At 42.7% G+C, this 20,000-nt stretch overlaps 2 protein-coding genes across 2 annotated transcripts in view; one reads left to right on the top strand and one right to left on the bottom strand.

Moving 5' to 3' along the window:
* Positions 1-18,458, top strand: part of unk (unk zinc finger) — a 21,073-nt gene extending 2,615 nt beyond the window's left edge. The window contains exons 5-15 of the mRNA XM_063002771.1: positions 3,473-3,608; positions 3,991-4,108; positions 4,423-4,507; positions 4,708-4,916; positions 7,472-7,537; positions 7,641-7,800; positions 9,553-9,651; positions 10,333-10,518; positions 10,671-10,828; positions 11,383-11,643; positions 15,662-18,458. Of these exons, the coding sequence (XP_062858841.1) occupies positions 3,473-3,608; positions 3,991-4,108; positions 4,423-4,507; positions 4,708-4,916; positions 7,472-7,537; positions 7,641-7,800; positions 9,553-9,651; positions 10,333-10,518; positions 10,671-10,828; positions 11,383-11,643; positions 15,662-15,823 (1,640 nt within the window). The 3' untranslated portion in view covers positions 15,824-18,458. The remainder of the gene's footprint in view (positions 1-3,472; positions 3,609-3,990; positions 4,109-4,422; positions 4,508-4,707; positions 4,917-7,471; positions 7,538-7,640; positions 7,801-9,552; positions 9,652-10,332; positions 10,519-10,670; positions 10,829-11,382; positions 11,644-15,661) is intronic.
* A 547-nt stretch (positions 18,459-19,005) lies between these two features.
* The window catches only part of unc13d (unc-13 homolog D (C. elegans)), a 24,616-nt gene continuing 23,621 nt past the window's right edge, over positions 19,006-20,000 (bottom strand). The window contains 1 exon segment of the mRNA XM_063003393.1: positions 19,006-20,000. This exon segment is cut by the window's right edge and continues 41 nt beyond it. Within this exon segment, the coding sequence (XP_062859463.1) occupies positions 19,923-20,000 (78 nt within the window). The 3' untranslated portion in view covers positions 19,006-19,922.

A 20,000-nucleotide genomic window follows, 5' to 3' on the forward strand; every position in this document is an offset into this window, starting at 1 on the left:
TTTTAATGATTATTTTTAGTGGTATTTTCATTGTTTTTGTCACTATTTTTTATTATTATTGTCATTTTTTTTTATTAATAATAATAATAATACATTTTATTTATATAGCGCTTTTCAAGATACTCAAAGACGCTTTACATAAGACAAATAATCAAAACAAATACGTACATACACCATACAAATCAAATCATAGTACAAAATCAAAATAGTACATCAACATCAAGAATAATTAAGATAAAAACAAAGAGAGCAGCATAAGACAGTTCATTAAAAATTAGCTAAATTATGAGAGAGAACAACAAATATAGAACAATTTCTTAAAATTAGACAGAAACAGGACAGATTTACATGCATAAGACAGTTCATTAAAAATTAGCTAAATTATGAGAGAGAACAACAAATATAGAACAATTTCTTAAAATTAGACAGAAACAGGACAGATTTACATGCAATCAGGAAACTGAAAACTTTACAAGTTTTAGGATCTAGGACTTCACATTTCTGTCGTGATCTAAGTATAAAAACTATTAAAAAGAATAGCAAAAATAAAAGCATTTATTTCGTGTTGTTACAAGTTAAATGCCATATTGAATAGATGAGTTTTGAGAAGTGACTTGAATTTGGACAGGTCAGGACAATCTCGTAGGTGTTTGGGGAGAGCATTCCATAAAGATGGAGCAGCTATGGAAAAGGCCCTGTCACCCCAGGTCCGGTGCTTGGTCCTAGAGGGTATGGACAGTAGGTTAGCCTCAGAAGAGCGAAGGCTACGGGAGGGAATGTGCTGATGGAGCAGGTCGGTGAGGTAGGATGGGGCCTGATTATGGAGAGCTTTGTGAGTGAATAGAAGAATTTTGAATTGAATGCGTTGAGCAACGGGAAGCCAATGAAGTTTTTGTAGAACAGGTGTAATATGATCACGGGAGCGAGTATGAGTAAGGAGGCGAGCAGCTGAATTCTGGATATACTGAAGTTTTTTTAGGATTTTGTTAGATGTACCATAAAGGATGCTATTGCAATAATCAATTCTGGATGTAATAAAAGCATGAATCAAGGTTTCGGCGGCAGAAAAGGAGAGTGATGGACGTAGACGTGCTATGTTTTTTAGATGAAAGAAAGCAGTTTTGGTGATGTGATTTACATGGCGGTCAAAAGAGAGGTTGCTATCAAAAATTACACCAAGATTTCGGATGTTAGAAGACGGAGACAAAGTGTCATTATCAATGGTAATTTGAAAATTTTTTGTGGTTTTTGCCAGGGTTGTAGGACCTACGATGATCATATCTGATTTTTCACAGTTTAATTTGAGGAAATTAGCTTTCATCCACAATTTCATTTCAGTGATGCAATTTGTCAGAGTGGAGTGAAGTTCAGTATTAATGGATTTGGAGGAGATGTAAAGCTGAATATCATCAGCATAGCAGTGGAAATGTAAACCATGCCGACGTATGATGTCACCAAGGGGGAGCATATAAAGAATAAACAAAAGGGGACCTAACACTGAGCCTTGGGGAACGCCTTGGGACAGTGGAGCAATGGCAGAACTACAATTGTTGATATTAACAAACTGTTGTCTGTTTATGAGATATGACCTTAACCACAAAAGGGCAGTACCAGTGATGTTGACAGAGGATTCAAGGCGGGACAGAAGAATGGAGTGATTAATGGTGTCAAAAGCTGCAGTAAGATCAAGGAGGACGAGAATATTAATTTGTCCAGAGTCTGAGGAAAGAAGAAGGTCATTTGTGACTTTGAGGAGGGCTGACTCAGTGCTGTGCTGGGGGCGGAAACCAGACTGAAATGATTCAAATAGATTATTGGAATTTAGGTGATCTTTGAGCTGTGAGGCAACAACACGTTCCAGTATTTTCGACAGAAATGGAAGATTGGAAATGGGCCGAAAGTTACTCATAATGTTAGAGTCAAGTCCAGGTTTTTTAAGTATGGGAGTAACAGCAGCCAATTTGAGTGATTGAGGGACTGAGCCAGAACTAAGAGAGGAATTGATTATCTCTGTGATAAGTGATGAGATAACTGGAAAACAACCCTTAACAAGTTTTGATGGAGCAGGATCCAAAACACAAGTGGAGCTTCGCATCCCTGTTAAGATCTCAGATAGGTCCAAAAGAGACACAGGTGAGAACTGAGACAGAGGCTGAGTAATAAATTGAGATGAGATAGGCGGAGAAACAGAGATGACAGGGGAAACTGTCAGAAAATTGTGGATATTCTCAACTTTTGTTTGAAAAAATGAGAGGTAAGAGTTACACTTGTCAACTGTAAAGGAATTGGTAGTATTGTCAACTGGTTTGAGAAGTTTATTTATTGTGGAAAAGAGAGTCTTAGGATTTGTTGATCCAGCATGTATGAGTTCGGAATAGTAAGTGGATCGGGCTGCCGTAAGAGCGTCTTTGTAATGTTGAAGATAATCAGAATAAATCTGATAATGTACTGTTAGACCGGTTTTCTTATAAAGTCTTTCAAGCTGGCGTTTACGGGATTTCATTTGGTGAAGCTCAATTGTGTACCATGGTGCAGAATGACTAAATGAAACAAATTTGGTTCTCAAAGGAGCCAGCTCATCAAGACATGAGGCGAGTATGTCATTATAGTAATCGACAAGGTCAGATGAATTACTAGACAGTACAGGACAGACAGACATCTTTTTAACAAGAGAATCTGAGAAAGCAGAGGGAGAGATATATTGAAGATTCCTGAAGGATATTTTACGTTTAGCTCTAGTGATGGGCCTAGTGACCTCAATGTCCATGATGATTGTCAAATGATCAGAGACAGTAAGGTCATGGCTGGACGGCTGATGAACTAGGACACCAGTAGAGCAGACAAGGTCAAGAGTATGACCTTTTTTATGAGTTGGAAAATGTATATGTTGTGTGAAATTAAAACACTGTAACAATTCCAAAAATTCCCTGGCAAATTTACAGTTGTTGTCATCAATATGGATGTTAAAATCACCCATAAGCAGTACAGAGGATGAGAGGGCACTAAGCTGGGTTAAAAAATCTGAAAAGTCAGAGAGAAAGGAAGCGTTTGGCTTTGGCGGACGATACACCACAGCAGTGACCAGAGGAGTAGGCCCTGACAACTTGAAAGCCAGGTGTTCAAAAGAAAGAGCAGCAGGAAAAGACAAAGTGGTTATTTTAATATCATCCCTATAGACTGCAGCAACACCACCACCTCGCCCTTCCATACGAGGTTCATCAATATACGAGTATCCCATTGGCGTGGTCTGATTTAACGTAAAATAATCCAAGGGTTTATGCCAAGTTTCAGTGAGACAGAAAAAGTCTAGTTCACTGTCAGATATAAATTCACTGAGTACAGTACTTTTTGTGTTGAGTGAACGAACATTAAGCAATGCCATTTTCAAGTGAGTTGTAGTGTTATTGGACCGGTTTTACGTATGTCCATGACCTGCCACAACGTCACTCACTTCCTCTTTCTGTCCCCACAGATAACAGTTACGTGTTATCACACTATAAGACCGAGCTGTGCAAGAAGCCACCGCGCCTGTGTCGCCAGGGCTACGCCTGCCCGTACTATCACAACAGCAAGGACCGCAGACGCTGCCCTCACAAGCACAAATACAGGTACTGACCAAAGTAGAAAATGTGGACATCTGACTATGAGATTGATGGACACCTCATATCCCAAAACAAGTGGTATTAATATGGAGTTTTAACAGTGTCAGGGTTTATAACAGCTTCCACACACTGCTGGGATCTGGGTTTAAATCTCAGCTGTGCTATCGGTCTGGGTGCGATCTCATACCAAATTTAAATGCCAAATATTTATTTATTAGTGTTCAAAGAACCCACCCACAGCTTGTTAACAACTACCAGACAGGAAAAAACAATTTTATTATTTATTTAAATGTATATAAATTATTATTATTTTTTTTTTTTAATGATAAGTGTTCCTTTCAAGTGTCTTGACCCTAAGTGTGTGCGTTTCCGTGTGTCTGTGTTTTAGAGCCCTGCCGTGTCCCTCAGTAAAGCACAGTGATGAGTGGGGCGACCCCAGTAAGTGCGAGAGTGGCGAGAACTGCCAGTACTGTCATACACGTACAGAGCAGCAGTTTCACCCCGAGGTACGACACACCAGTCCTAAAAATCTGCTGTTTGTTTGTTTTACACTTACACTTCCTTGTAAAGTGTAATGGCACATCAAAATAGCTTTTAATCTCACTGCCATCCTATAGTGTCATTTCTCTTTAAATCTCAATGGTTTAACAACAAGAGCAGCTTCTTTGTTTACATTTCCTCTCTGTTACACGGGAAACAGATTTGAATCTAAAAGACGTGGTGACCAGGCTCTCCAAACATGCAGCGAGCAAACAAAATAGGTCGATGTAGGACCTGTCAGTGGGTCCATGAATTTTAAAACGGGGATTTTTATGTGCAGATCTACAAATCCACCAAATGCAATGATATGCAGCAGAGTGGCAGCTGCCCCAGAGGACCCTTTTGTGCTTTCGCTCACCTAGAGAGTAAGAACCCATTTATTACTCCATCACAGCTAGAAGTAGCATGTTTCTTAATATACTTATACAATATGTTAGGTAAATGACTTATACTTTCACTGTTATAGCATTAACCAGATCTGTATCAACAGTATCACATAGCTGGTGTGATGTTCTTATTATTCTGTATTGCATGTTGTGAAAATGTTGTTGTATGTGTTGCACAGAAGCAAGTGGAATTGAGGACCAGCCCTTCCCAGACTGCAGTTCGTCTCCTCCTTCGGGCCACCGCTCAGCAAGCTTGGACAGCAACACAGAGCAAAGCCTTTTTAGAAAAGCTATGTATGAGGAGACTTCGTATTTGGACGTCTCTAATTGCATCTGGGCAGGAGATGGGGGGTATGGAAAAGCCCCGGGCTTTGAGAGAGAGGATCAGGTATGAAAAACTGCACTGTTTGGTGTTCGGCTCGTATTTAGTCTCATGTTGCACAGGGACGAGCTAATGTTTTCTATTCATTCTGTCACAAACGAGAACAGTAGTAATGATAGTGTTACTATAGTTATTATTATTAGAAGATTACTGTAAACAGGCCCTCGGGTGGTGGGGTCGAATCCCCAGTAGTTCTGTTGGCCCATCAGGCAGCTACATACAGTTTGTTTGTTTGTTTATTAGGATTTTAATGTCATGTTTTACACTTTGGTTACATTCATGACAGGAACGGTAGTTACTCATTTTCATCAGTTCACAAGTTTATATCAAACACAGTCATGGACAGTCTAGTATCTCCAATTCACCTCACTTGCACGTCTTTGGACTGTGGGAGGAAACCGGAGCACCCGAAGGAAACACCCGAACGAACCTTGTTCACAGCACCCGAAGGAAACTGATGTATCTCTAGGACACGGGGAGAACATGCAAACTCCACACAGAAAGGACCCGGACCGCCCCACCTGGGGATCGAACCCAGGACCTTCTTGCTGTGAGGCGACAGTGCTACCCACCAAGCCACCGTGCCAAGCTACATACAGACTTGGTCCTGCTATGCATTGACGCCCAGTCCAGGGTATTCCTGCTTTGCACCAAGTGTTTACCAGACCCTCTGCAACCCTGACCAGGATAAAGCCATTGATTGAATTGAAAAAATATTAAATATCTCTAGTATTAGTTCAGGTGCCGTAGCGGTAATTTACACTAGGGGTGAATTATCAGTAGTCCTGGCAGCCGGTCGGACATCTGCACAGACATACAGTGTATCACAAAAGTGAGTACACCCCTCACATTTCTGCAAATATTTCATTATATCTTTTCATGGGACAACACTATAGACATGAAACTTGGATATAACTTCGAGTAGTCAGTGTACAACTTGTATAGCAGTGTAGATTTACTGTCTTCTGAAAATAACTCAACACACAGCCATTAATGTCTAAATGGCTGGCAACATAAGTGAGTACACCCCACAGTGAACATGTCCAAATTGTGCCCAAAGTGTCAATATTTTGTGTGACCACCATTATTATCCAGCACTGCCTTAACCCTCCTGGGCATGGAATTCACCAGAGCTGCACAGGTTGCTACTGGAATCCTCTTCCACTCCTCCATGATGACATCACGGAGCTGGTGGATGTTAGACACCTTGAACTCCTCCACCTTCAACTTGAGGATGCGCCACAGGTGCTCAATTGGGTTTAGTCCATCACCTTTACCTTCAGCTTCCTCAGCAAGGCAGTTGTCATCTTGGAGGTTGTGTTTGGGGTCGTTATCCTGTTGGAAAACTGCCATGAGGCCCAGTTTTCGAAGGGAGGGGATCATGCTCTGTTTCAGAATGTCACAGTACATGTTGGAATTCATGTTTCCCTCAATGAACTGCAGCTCCCCAGTGCCAGCAACACTCATGCAGCCCAAGACCATGATGCTACCACCACCATGCTTGACTGTAGGCAAGATACAGTTGTCTTGCTACTTCTCACCAGGGCGCCGCCACACATGCTGGACACCATCTGAGCCAAACAAGTTTATCTTGGTCTCGTCAGACCACAGGGCATTCCAGTAATCCATGTTCTTGGACTGCTTGTCTTCAGCAAACTGTTTGCTGGCTTTCTTGTGCGTCAGCTTCCTTCTGGGATGACGACCATGCAGACCGAGTTGATGCAGTGTGCGGCGTATGGTCTGAGCACTGACAGGCTGACCTCCCACGTCTTCAACCTCTGCAGCAATGCTGGCAGCACTCATGTGTCTATTTTTTAAAGCCAACCTCTGGATATGACGCCGAACACGTGGACTCAACTTCTTTGGTCGACCCTGGCGAAGCCTGTTCCGAGTGGAACCTGTCCTGGAAAACCGCTGTATGACCTTGGCCACCATGCTGTAGCTCAGTTTCAGGGTGTTAGCAATCTTCTTATAGCCCAGGCCATCTTTGTGGAGAGCAACAATTCTATTTCTCACATCCTCAGAGAGTTCTTTGCCATGAGGTGCCATGTTGAATATCCAGTGGCCAGTATGAGAGAATTGTACCAAAACACCAAATTTAACAGCCCTGCTCCCCATTTACACCTGGGACCTTGACACATGACACCAGGGAGGGACAACGACACATTTGGGCACAATTTGGACATGTTCACTGTGGGGTGTACTCACTTATGTTGCAGCTATTTAGACATTAATGGCTGTGTGTTGAGTTATTTTCAGAAGACAGTAAATCTACACTGCTATACAAGCTGTACACTGACTACTCTAAGTTATATCCAAGTTTCATGTCTATAGTGTTGTCCCATGAAAAGATATAATAAAATATTTGCAGAAATGTGAGGGGTGTACTCACTTTTGTGATACACTGTAAGTGGCTAAATCTGAGGGTGGGTGGTGGCCGAAGCCCTGCGATAGATTCTCACCCTATATGGGGTGTTTCTCTGTCACCCTGACCTGGATAACACCGTTGATGAAAATCTCTAGTACTGTAGGTTTGCTCATTTGTTTTCCTTTTTTCTCAGGCGAAGCAGAAGACGTTCACAATGGACCATCGCTGTAAAGACCTCGGATCATTACACGGCAAGCCGGTACTAAATATTCAAATATTTTAATGCCAGATTAGGTTGCCAGATTGTGAGGACTGTTTTTATAACTAATGCCTGCATATGTAATGCTGATCCTCTGTTGTAGGAGCTGTCAGTGTTTCTGCCAGTGGGCAGCCCAGTCAGTCTCTCATCCAGTGTGCCATCCAGCCTGGCGGCGACCCCACCCAGCCCGGCACCTTCGTCCGGGATGAATGCTAACGCGCTGCCCTTTTATCCCACCAGTGACACTGTGGAGTCTGTAGTAGGTTTGTGGGACTTATTAAACTTGTGTAACTGCCGGGGCATTAATAGCATTTAGCAGACGCTTTTATTCAGGACGTCTTGCTCGGGAGCCCAACAGTGAGTGGATTTAGAAAATATTCAGACATTCAGCAGTGGATTAAGGCCTTGCTCTAAATGGTCTGAGATGTCTTCAGATGTCTTGAATCTTTCACAATATTATGTACAGTAGATGATAAAAGACTCAAATTATTTGATATCTTGTCTTGACCAAAAATATTAATAGCATTTAGGAGATGCTTTTATTCTAAGCGACTTACAGTTATGACTAGAGATGCATGAGTACCGATGCTGGTATGGGGTATTTGCCCGATACCGCGCTCATTAACTCGCAAACGAGGCTCCGATACTAAACATCCGATACCGTGTGCCTAGTGCACGTTGCTGCGTTATGCCCGGTTCACACTACACGACTTCTGCCCTGATTTTCGCTCGGCGACTGGTCGGCGCTAGATTTGCCGGCTCGGGAGCGACTCGGCGTTCGCTCGGCGATCAAAACTCGGCTCTCGATCGCTAAGTGTGAACTATCCGACAACTCGATCCGACCGGCTCACCGAGCGCTCGAGTCTTCTAGCACGTCAGATATCTGATCTGAGATGTGCGACTGGGAATGAGTGACATGTCGAACAGCCAATGAGAACGCAGGATACGGTGTGAGGGGAAACGCAGAGGAGTGTAAACAGGTGGGACAGGGGGATAATATAGTTTATATTAGAATACATCAGCACACACACACGTTTTACAGTATTTTTGACCTGATCGTTCTCTACAAAACATAACAACAAAACACCAACACTGCAAAAATATTTATTAACCTCCAACTCACTACAGAACAATCCGTGCTATTCGTGTTGCCAAATCCACTCAGATTCATTTATTTTTCCTCCTTGATTTCATCACGTCAGCGCACAAACACTTTGATCTCTCGCTACTTGTTGACGTGCATTTTTGGACGTGGTATCATTAAACTTCTCGTCACTTCTCACATGTGTTTTTGTTTAAAAAAAAAACGGTATTCTAAATAGGTATCGGTATCGGCAAGTACAATAATACATGTACTTGTACTCGGTTGGGAAAAAATGGTATCGATGCATCCCTAGTTATGACGGAATAAACTTTTCATAATACGTAACAATTCACGGTAGATGGTAAAAGTACTAAATTGTTTGCAATCTTTTGTTGAGAAATGCGGAGAAAAGTGTTGCCAATTATCCTTCTGCGGCTGGGGATCCCGATATCATCCGAGGAGGGTATATTCGCCTGCCCCACGCCCCCTCCGACCCTTGCGCAGTCCCTTGACCCCTCCTTTTTCGCCTGTGCTCGGGCTGCTAAACAGGGTCCTTAAACAGCGTTTGAAGACCCCACCCATTTATTAGTCTGGTCTTTTCTCCCCCAGCAGACTTGATGGTCAATTTTGTCTGCTGCCAATTATGCCCGGTAGAGGGCACCTAGCGGACTGGTAGCAGAGCTGAGATTCAAACCGGAATATCCCGCTGCGCCACCTGGACGCCTGTTTGTTTTGTACACGTTGACTACGCTCACATGAGTCTTGGTGTAATGTGGTGAGCCACGACCCGTAATTGCTCGAAAAGCTTGATCCTCCCTTCTGTTAGCAATTCACTCGATTATTGTTGAATGTTTCAAAACAGTGTAACTTTATTATCATTATTATTTTTCAAATTCAAGTTGTATATGCTTTGTTTATCTCTTTCTGATAGAGTCGGCGCTGGATGATCTGGACCTGAATGCGTTCGGCGTGTCGGTGCTAGAGAAAAGCCTGGAGAGCAGCTCAATGCCCAGCATGAGACTTATGTTAGGTTAGCATTAACTTATTAAAATAGCATCATTTTGTATATAGAGAAGATTTAAGATCCGACTTGTAGACTGAACATTGTACGATGGCGTTTGAGCCTGGTGTAGCTAACACGTTAAAGAAGATTATAGCTACTAGGATCCAAAATTTTGAAATTGTCCTTCACTGCGCATCAGTGTTTCCATGTAATCCCTAGTCGTTTTGTACAAAATAAGTCCCAAATTGCAATCGGGTGAAGCAGTTAGTATGGGTGTGGCACAACACCAGGGTCCTGAGGACCTGGCTGCCAACCTAGCTTGAGGTTACTGTGAGTCGTTTGGCTGTATGAGGTTTGCTCTTATTAGCTGATCCAACTGGTTTTAGGTGTGTGTGTGTGTGTGTGTGTGAGTGTGAGTGAGTGATGTCCTATCCAGGGTGTTTTTCAGCCTTGCCAGTATTTCCAGGACACACCTGACCCACCTGGACCCTGATCTGAATGAATAAATCACTGAATTTAAAACAAGTCCATATTAATATTGAACCCACTTATACAGTATGTTCCTGCTAAATGATAGTAGTTGCTTCAAATGGTGTGATAGTTCTACCACCACTTTATTCAGGTCAGGGTCACAGTGTGTCCAGTTTCTACTATGTGCGAAATGTTCCGTCATCTCCAACTGTGGTTTAATTCTGTGTGTTCAAACAGGAGGGAGTCCTCTTCAGAGTTCAGCCCCAGTTAACATCCCAGGATCCCTCAGCAGCCCCTCCGCCTTTAGATCTCCCTCCCCGTCTCCTCCAATCAGAGCTCACGCTTCTCCGTTTCTGTCCGCCCAGTTGCCACATTCCAGCCAATCAGAGACCAGCTTTCTGGGACCTTCTCATAGTTCTTTGGGTTTGTTTTCCTGTTTGTGGTTGTTATATTTATATTATATTATTAGATAAGCACCAAACGGAGGTCAGCTGACCTCAGATCAGAGTTCTGGTCTGGAAACTAATCAGACATTCCGTTTTCTTGATGCATCAGTAGCTGTGTTCTATGTTTAGGCTTGAATGGAATGAACAGCAGTATTTGGGAGCACTTTCCTCTGGGCAGCTCTCCCACCGGGAGCGTGTTTTCGGAGGCCTCGCGCCTTAAACAGGAGGTGGAGGAGGCGCACAGAGTACTGAAGCAATGGGACCAGAGCTGGAGGCAGATGTCACAGGTGAGTCTGGATTCCTTAGGGTGATTTAACCCCAGGGTCACCTCCGGGTCCTTTCTGTGTGGAGTTTGCATGTTCTCCACGTGTCTGTAGGGGTTTCCTCCGGGAGCTCCGGTTTCCTCCCACAGTCCAAAGACCTGCAGTCAGGTTAAGTGGAGATACAAAATTGTCCATGACTGTGTTTGATATTAAACGTAACTAGTAACTACCTGTCCTGTTGGCACTGTGGCTGAGTGGGTAGCACTGTCGCCTCACAGCAAGAAGGTCCTGGGTTTGATTCCCAGGTGAAGCGGTCTGGGTCCTTTCTGTGTGGAGTTTGCATGTTCTCTCTTTGTTTGCGTGGGTTTCCTCCCACAGTCCAAAGACGTGCAGTCAGGTTAAGTGGAGATACAAAATTGTCCATGACTGTGTTTGATATTAAACTTAACTAGTCCTGTCATGAACGTAACCAAAGAGTAAAACATGACGTTAAAATCCTAATAAATAAATAAATAAATGAATAGATTAAACCCCAGGGTGGTGGTAGCATGTCCTGAGTTGGTGTCTGCTCTCTGTAGTCATGGGCGGTACTAAAGTCAGACGCCGAGGAGGCCCGGTTGCTGGCTGGCCGGTTGGGTTTGGAGGCGGAGAGGGCACGCCAGGCCGAAGAGGAGGCGCAGGAGCAGGCCGCGTGTCTGGAGGAAGCGCTGGAGAGTTTACGCAGCTCGGAGAACCCCCTACTGCAACTGCACCAGCTTCATCTGCTACACAAGCTTCCACTCAGCTCTGTGTGCAGTCTGCAAGCTCAGATCTGCACCAGTCTGCGCACAGTGGAGCAGGTAAGTTATGCACTCATACCAACCCACACCTAAATTATAATTACCCCAAGATTTCTAGAAAACCCCATTTTGGGAGCCCTACAGGAAACGAGCTTAAATACGGCAAATTTGAGCACACAGGATTTATGTTTATGCTGTATTTAACACATTCGGGGGGGGGGGAATAAACAATCTATAGCAAATCAACAGCAGTTACAATGTGTTTTTAGTTTGGTCACTGTAGAGGTCACTGTAAAAATCAGCGTATTTAGGGGTGTCGACTTTTAGACTTTAGACTGTATGGATATGAGTTATTTGGTAGTAGTTTACCCAGATCAAGCGAGTGGTGCACTTTTTACCACCTCGGTAGTCATTTAAATATCTTGCATATAAAAAGCCCCCTATAAATAATACAGCCCAAATAAAAGTGTTTCCCCCTGTGTTTTCCCCAATTGAGTCATTTCCAGTTCCCGACTGTGGATCCGCTGCTGCTTGCACATCCCTCGATCTAGTCAAGGAGAGTCTGATCACCACACATCCCTTCCTAAGGGGTCTAATCTAATCTGCCTCTTATCACTCGCCCGTGTAGATCTGAGCGGTGGTGGGCAAGTGGAATGGGCGGCAGCACCACCAGAGCGCCAAATACACCTTTATCCACGATTTTCCTGGCAACACAATGGGGGCTGCCATGACACCTCCCTATTTCCGTTTGCCGGTTTTTCGTTTCCGGTCGCGTTAGATTTGCTGTAGTACTAACTACAACATTATTAAACTACTTTTGGTAAGGACTGCATGGTTCAAATATGAGCTCGGGCTCGACGTGTGCCGCTCTCGAGTGCCACAACAACTCAAAGAAATTGAAGCTGTTATTGGAAAGTTCGTGCTTTGAACACCAGCGGATTTGTAAACATTGTCCGTGACCTGCGCCTTACGCGTTACATTCCATAATAATATAATAATAATCATATGAATTATATTAATAATATTCATTAATTAAATAATAATAAAAAATTTATAATATCGTATAATGCAGTTTCACTTTGTATAGTCCAAAATTTTAGAGAGCGTTGCAGAAATTGGACAAATAACATTTAAATCCGGACACCCAGACAGACACGGCTTGTGCAAGTGAATACTGAACGGGTGTAAATACCCTGTTTGTTGTTCCCAGTTCATTGTTTTAGTAAATTAAACAACGCAACGCGTTTTATTCTGTCTCTTCAGCTCCCCTTTCCTGCTTTACATCCACTCATGAACCAATATAAGTATACACTGTTGTAGAAGTAAAATCAGTCGTGATACATTGTTTATTATTTCCAGTGTTTCACAGCTATTAGAATGTTCCTCGGTTCATCCCTCCCTACCTTCCACAGCTTCGCTAACCCTGCAATGCATGCGTAACCCACCGTCTCGACTACTCCACTTTCCCTCAGCGTTACCCACGCCTGATGTTTACCTTCAGCAATTCCTACGCATGTAAGCCTCTGTGCTTTTATAGTTCTGTAGCTCCTCACCGTCTACAGCTTCGGAAAAGACGAAATGGTTCACTTATATCAATATAGCTAACCTCATGTCATCTACCCACTCTGTAAGCGTGGAAGGGTGGAGCACTGTCAGAACACGGTCACCACAGCTTCTTAAAATGTCCTTACTGTCGAGTGCTAGGAATTAAGAAAGGACTCAGTTTTAACTAAAACAAAACTTCTTTATTGTTCGGAGTATCAGCTTGCAGAGACGCAGAACATGCGAGTGAGCAGAGTGCGTTCCAACAACACACCGAGAGGAGGGAATAAGGGTTCACAGTGCACTCGTCTAACAAAATGCAGAAATAGACAGTCGCTCTACACTTACTATTCAACCACCTAGCGTTTTTGGCCATGTTTGTTAAAAAAAAACAGTTACGAATGACCACTACTTCTGTCGTTCAGAACGTAAACACTGTAACCGGAAGTCAAAAACCGGCTTTAGCTACGAATCACGGGAAAGGTCAAAGTTCAGGAAAATCGTAGATACAACAGTTAGTTCCGACCTTACAATCTGATTGGTTGAGGAGCGTTCTAACCTTTTCACACCACTACTGTATTACTCCGCTGACGCGTTGCCAGTAACGACGAGCTTCATGCACACAAACGCGCACGCAGGCGACACAGACCTTTATTCCCGATCTCGTTTTAAATGCGTTATCTGATATACAATCTAGTGCACTGTGTAGGGAACATAAATCTGCGATCTGATACACAATCTAGTGCATTATGTAGGGAACATAAATCCACGATCTGATGCACAATCTAGTGCACTATGTAGGGAACATAAATCTGCGATCTGATACACAATCTAGTGCACTATGTAGGGAACATAAATCTGCGATCTGATACACAATCTAGTGCACTATGTAGGGAACATAAATCTGCGATCTGATACACAATCTAGTGCACTATGTAGGGAACATTAATGTGTTTGTGACGCGAACAGTTAGCTTAATAGACCAATTAGCAGCTCCTAAGAGTTCTGTTATCACCCATAATCCTTTGGTGTGTGTGAGAGGTTTTTTATTTCTTTTTTCCCTTCGGAGGTTCTTGCCTTTTTCTTCTTCTTGTTCTTACCTCCCTAAAATGAGTTTTTGCAACTGGGGATGTTTGCTTTGTAGTGTTAAACTTTATATTCGTTGTGGAACTACTTTTTGGAGGAAGGTATTGTCAATATTAAAGCATATTTATTATGAAATTCAGGGCTTCTTTGATTTATTTTCTTCATTTATTTTGTAAAAACTGTTGTATAAAAGCAATTGAAGACTTGAGGTCGTGTGTTATCGCGAATAACATCACGGCTGTGATGATCTATGGCACTCGCCTTCGGCTCGTGCCTGCGAGCGAATCACAGCCGTGATGTTATTCGCGATAACACACGACCTCAAGTGTTCTATTGCTTAAATTTTTACCAATTTTTAACACATTTTGTGAAGCAGGCTTATTGATTAAGGGTCAGAGCTATCCAACGCCCATATAACCCTTGTATAAAAAAATATTATAAATGTAAACACTTTTTATAATTAGATGGACGTCTTTCATGTTGCTGTGGACAAATTGTAGCTTATTCCTATTTGTTAAACTGTTTTAAATCAGACCCACGGCCGCTCAGGTGGCGCAGCGGTAAAAACACACACTGGAACACCAGAGCTGGGATCTTGAATACATCGTATCGAGTCTAAGCCAATATAGACTGTTATAAATTCCTCTGCTTCTCTGGAATCTCCTTGATTGTAAAAATTTTAGGGTAAGAGTTTGATGCTGCTAAGATTGAAGCCTGGCTGTGTTCAGCCCTGGTGGCGCAGTGAGATAATCCTCTAGGACACCGGTCAGCTGGGCGCCAATGCCTGCAGCGGACAAGATTGCCTTCCAGTCCGCCGGATGGACTAAGGTGACCTGACTAAGGGGCAGGTGACCGGACTAAGGGGCGGGGTTATCATTGCTGTGTGAGGACCTTGGTTGCCCAGCATTGAGCACAGAGGTCGGGGTGTGGCTCTAGGTACATGAAGCCGACCTAATGCGCGAATCCACCGAAGTATGGGAGAGTAAGAGAGGATTGGTAGACTGCGCACACATCGGAGGGAGTGTGTGTCGGGCGAATATAAACCCTTCTTGGACACCGTCGGGGTCCCCATAACGAATTGGCTATGCTAAATTGGGAGAAAAAGGGGGTAAAATGCATTAAAAAATACTCAGAAAAAAGTGTGTATAATAATACATTTGGTGAATAAGTTGATTAAGTTACATTTGAGTAATATTGGACAACTTTGGTCCAAAGAAATATTAAGTTATATTGTACAAATGGTCTTGTTTTTAGTAAAGTTCCATTTGCGTTGTGTCATCTGTTGTTTAACGATTTTTTTGTGTGACAAAATTGCAACAACTAGCTACAGGAAAGGGGGTCATTACTTTTTCACACTTGGTTCGTGTTTGTGGTGAGTAATCTATTAACCCATCACTCTCTCTCCTCCTCTCTCTCTCTCTCTCTCTCTCTCTCTCTCTCTCTCTCTCAGGCCGTGTACAGGAAGCAGCATCTCTGTTGCGTATCCTGTGAGGAGTTGGGCTCGGTGGCGTTGCCGTGTCAGCACGGCGTGTGCTGCGAGCGCTGCGCGTCCTCCGCCAAATGCCCGGTGTGCTCCGAGCACAGCAAGGGTCTGAATCTACCCCAGTCCTAATGCACAGCCATGTAGTCCTAGACCATTCCACTCTCATTCTGATCTTCAGCCTAACCAGACCTCACCGAACCTCCTCCTCCAGATGTGGATACTAAACACCTGGTCCGTACCTGCGCTTTAATCCAGGGTTTATTTCGTTTCAACCGTTCCCTGGTCCAAATACTTTTGATCCAGCTCATAATGGACTTGACTGACTGAGGGTCTGTTTGAAAACCTACTGAGCTGCCTCGCTGCCTACTGCCCAGTTAGGCGGCTCCCTTAGTAGGGAGGATTCTAATAAGACATTGAACCTACAGGTACGAGGCAGATTATTTAGACGCACTACTTGGACAGCGATTACGTCGAGCTAACACAGTTAGCCTCTGGCCATTCAAACCAAAGTATAGTCAAAAAGGTATATAGGTATAGTAAAAAAATTGGCTTTTTTAGGTCGGACCCTCATGCAGATCAGATTCCACAATGGAGGAGTTTTATCTTTATCTTGTGCCAGTTCAGATTGGATGCAGTACTGTTCTACCTGATAACACGGCACGGTTCAGTGGTGCGACTTTTTAATTTTGCTCCGTAATGAAGCTACTAGGCCGGTAAGCGAAACGCATAGCCGGCAACCCTCGACCCTCATATTTACAAACGGTGTACACAGAGCATGTGATTCAGGACAATAGAAGTAAAAAAAAGTGGCTAGCATTGGCCTAACAAGGCAGGCAACCGTTGTAAAAAAAGAATTACATTATATGGCCAAAAGTATGTGGACACCCCTTCTTTTTTCTCTATTTATTTATACATTTTTTTTCAATTTGTCTTTGCGCTGCTGGGGATCCCGGATTGCATTCAAGGAGGGTATATTTCCTGCTCACGGGTCGGAGGAGGTCCTTAGCGGGCTCTTTCTTATACGCCCATGCTTCTGCACAGGTGCCTCTATTTGCTAATCAGGGTCCTTGCAAACCCCACAAACATAGTCCGGTCATCCCGCCCTAGCAGACGCGGTAGCCAATTAGAGTCTGCTTCAGGCACTGCCAATTATGCCCGCTAGATGGTGGACACAGTAATTATGACCGAGTACAATTTGAGCGATTGAGGGCGATGGTGGACCTTAAAACAGCAACCTAATAATAATACTTGATTACTGGTCCAGTACTGTAACCAGTTCAGTTTGGGGAAGATCTAGTGGGAGAGGTCCAGCTGTCTGTTCAAAGCCCTGACCTCAACCATATGGGATAAATAGCAATCTTTGTGAGCTGGGCCCCCTTAGCACACATTCCCACAGATACACTCCAGAATCTTCTGGGAAGCCGTCACAAGGTGGTTTGGAATGGACTGGACAAAAAGTTCATGATTAGGTGTCCACATACTTTTACATACATGGCCATATATTGTAGCTTTAAAAATTGCTGCAAATTTAGAATAGAAGTAAAGATTTTAGATAGGTTGGTTGCCAGATTTAGCAAGATCCCTGCTCAAACATACAGGCTTGGTCTTTATCAAAGCTTCGAGTCTTCACAGGCTTGTTTAGCTTCATTCTGAAGAAGGATTAGGATATTAGGGTTGGGATTTTAAGATCACCATCAACCATCAAGCTAATGGTTTTACCTCAGCTCGCATCCACAGGTTCATCCTGTTCATGTTTAAAATGCACTGCATCTGACACAAACATCTTTCTCATTTACAGGAGCTCAGAATCAAACAACTGTAATTATTATTGTTATTATTATTATTACACAATATTGTTTCTGTATCGATGTTATTATATTGTTTAATATTCTGGGATATAAAATCATAGCCATATGAATATGCTCGTTATAAGCACTGTATCGATTTAGATGTTCTTTATAGTTCACATGGTTAACATAAAACCCGGAACAGAAGCGTGGAAAAGCACACGTCTATCTCGTTTATTGCATCCAAAACATTAGGACCACGCGTCTAATACGCTGTTGATACAAGATATGCCAGACCAGTCGATCCTTGTCCATTTTATATCCAAGTTTAATTCTCTTTAAGCTAAAACGCTTCACTGTGGTGTCTGACCATTATGTCAGACCAGTCAGCCTTCGTCCAATGTTGGCGGTTTGCAGACTAGAGAAGTAACTAGACTCACTGATGAAATAAAGTTTTGCCTGGCATCACAGGTGTGTACGATGGGTTTATATCTAAGTTTATGTCTAACAGACTGGATCTAGAGAAATGTGTCGGGTATCATCAAATGTCCATAGCCTGCCATCTTTGTGCATAATTTCTTTATCACATGAGTTGGTTCAGCATCACTGGAGCTTCTGGTCTCTTTTTCATGCAGCTTTTGATATTCTGAGTAAGCAGCTGTTTTGAAGTGACGTTTGCTTTCGTTTCTTTTGTGAGCACCGATGCCAGCCAACCACGCAGCAGCGAGTGAGACTGAACAGTCCTCATATCAACATTCGGGACTCTGGACTCGTCATGAAGTTACACAACTCGCCGTTTTTCAGAATTTGATTGTTTTTTTGTGGCATCTCGGTGGTGTATGATGGATTTATATCTTTGTTTAATTCTTTTTTAAGCTACGAGGCTTCACTGTCTGTAATCGCCTGCCATTCAAGACCATTCAGTGTTTCTCTCTGATTTTGTACAAGTAATAAACAAATGTATATTTTTGGATGAACCGGTCTCAGTGGTTTGTATTGTTGGATTAGATTCATAGCGATAGGGATAATGAACCACACCCACCCACCATTGTTTTCAGCTGAAATGAAATAAATCCCACATTATATAAATAAATAAATAAATAAATAATACAAATAACGAAAGTATCCTCACTTAAATACGTTTGGCTGAAAAATTCTGAACCTGGCAACCCTGTAGTGACGTCAACCAGGCCAGGTGAATAGTGCCAGCACCCTCTGCTGTTTAAAGTGAGTATCGATTCATTATACATGTAAATCGATTTGAATCGTTACACATGTGAATCGATGTTTAACTGTCTTGTGGTGCATCGTTACGTCCCTAGTAATCGGGGCTCTCGGGTGGCACCAATGCTTTTCTTACCCTGTGCCACCAGACCCACTGCAATCCTGACCAAGGAAGTACGTCATTTGTATATTTTTAATAGAAATACAGTTTTAATAGCAAAAAATTAAGATAAACTATACACTCTAATAATTATACATACAATGTACTCAATATTTCACATTTCTATGATTGTTATTATTATTAGAATTATTTTCCAAACCTGGTTCTGATTTTTTTGTACTAAATATACTATTTTTTACAATAATATACATTACACGATCAAAAGTTTGTGGACACCTGAAAGTCTCATACATTAAACCAGAAGACCACAAGTGAGGTCGGGCACTAACGTTGGGCATTATAATCAGAGTTCTGTGTGGGCCAGGCATGTTCTTTTATATCATTTTTGCAGGCATTGTAATACTAAACCAGGAAAGTTCATTCCCCAAACTGTTGCTACAAAGTGAGGACGCACACACACAGTATTCTAGAACGGGGGTTTGCAGAAATAAAAATAAGAAATAAACTCATTTTAAAAGGCACATAGATACAAAATTAACTCGTACTTGAATGCCACCTTGTGGAGGCTTTACATTACATCTTGTAAACCACAGTGGGACCAGATTGCCACAGTCTTTTGTGTTTCATACTGATGCATTGTTTGTGTTGTGGTTTCACAGCAGAAACACAAGCAAAAATAAATAAATTTTCACCCCAGGGAACGTTTCTGCTTCTCCAGAGTCCAGTGGTTCCCTACTTTACACCATTCCAGTTGACAGCTGGATTTAAGAATAGATTTTGTAGACTCGTGAGCAGTTGTTTGGCCATTGCATATCATATTATAGCATAAAGGAAGCTGCCGATTTTATTATACAAAGCTATTGTGCTGATGATCTTTCCGGAGGCAACGTGAGCTTGTGTGGATTGAAGGCTCAGCTGTTGTTGCTTCTAAACATTTCCACTTCAGATTAACAGCACTTACAATGCACTAAGAAATTAACATTACTCAATCAGCTAATTAGTCCTGCCGTCCACATACTTTTGTCCATGTATTGTTCTTTAAAATAGACTGTCTCTTTCAGCAGAGGTTTTCATTCATGTCTCCTTCAGGGTCCTGTTACTGTTTCTGGTTTCCGGTTTCCTGAGATTTGTGTTCTCTCTGTCGGCGCACCTTGACAAAAGCCTGAGCCTCTCG

Source organism: Trichomycterus rosablanca, chromosome 10 (assembly GCF_030014385.1).
Source record: "Trichomycterus rosablanca isolate fTriRos1 chromosome 10, fTriRos1.hap1, whole genome shotgun sequence".
In the NCBI taxonomy this organism is placed as follows: domain Eukaryota; kingdom Metazoa; phylum Chordata; class Actinopteri; order Siluriformes; family Trichomycteridae; genus Trichomycterus; species Trichomycterus rosablanca.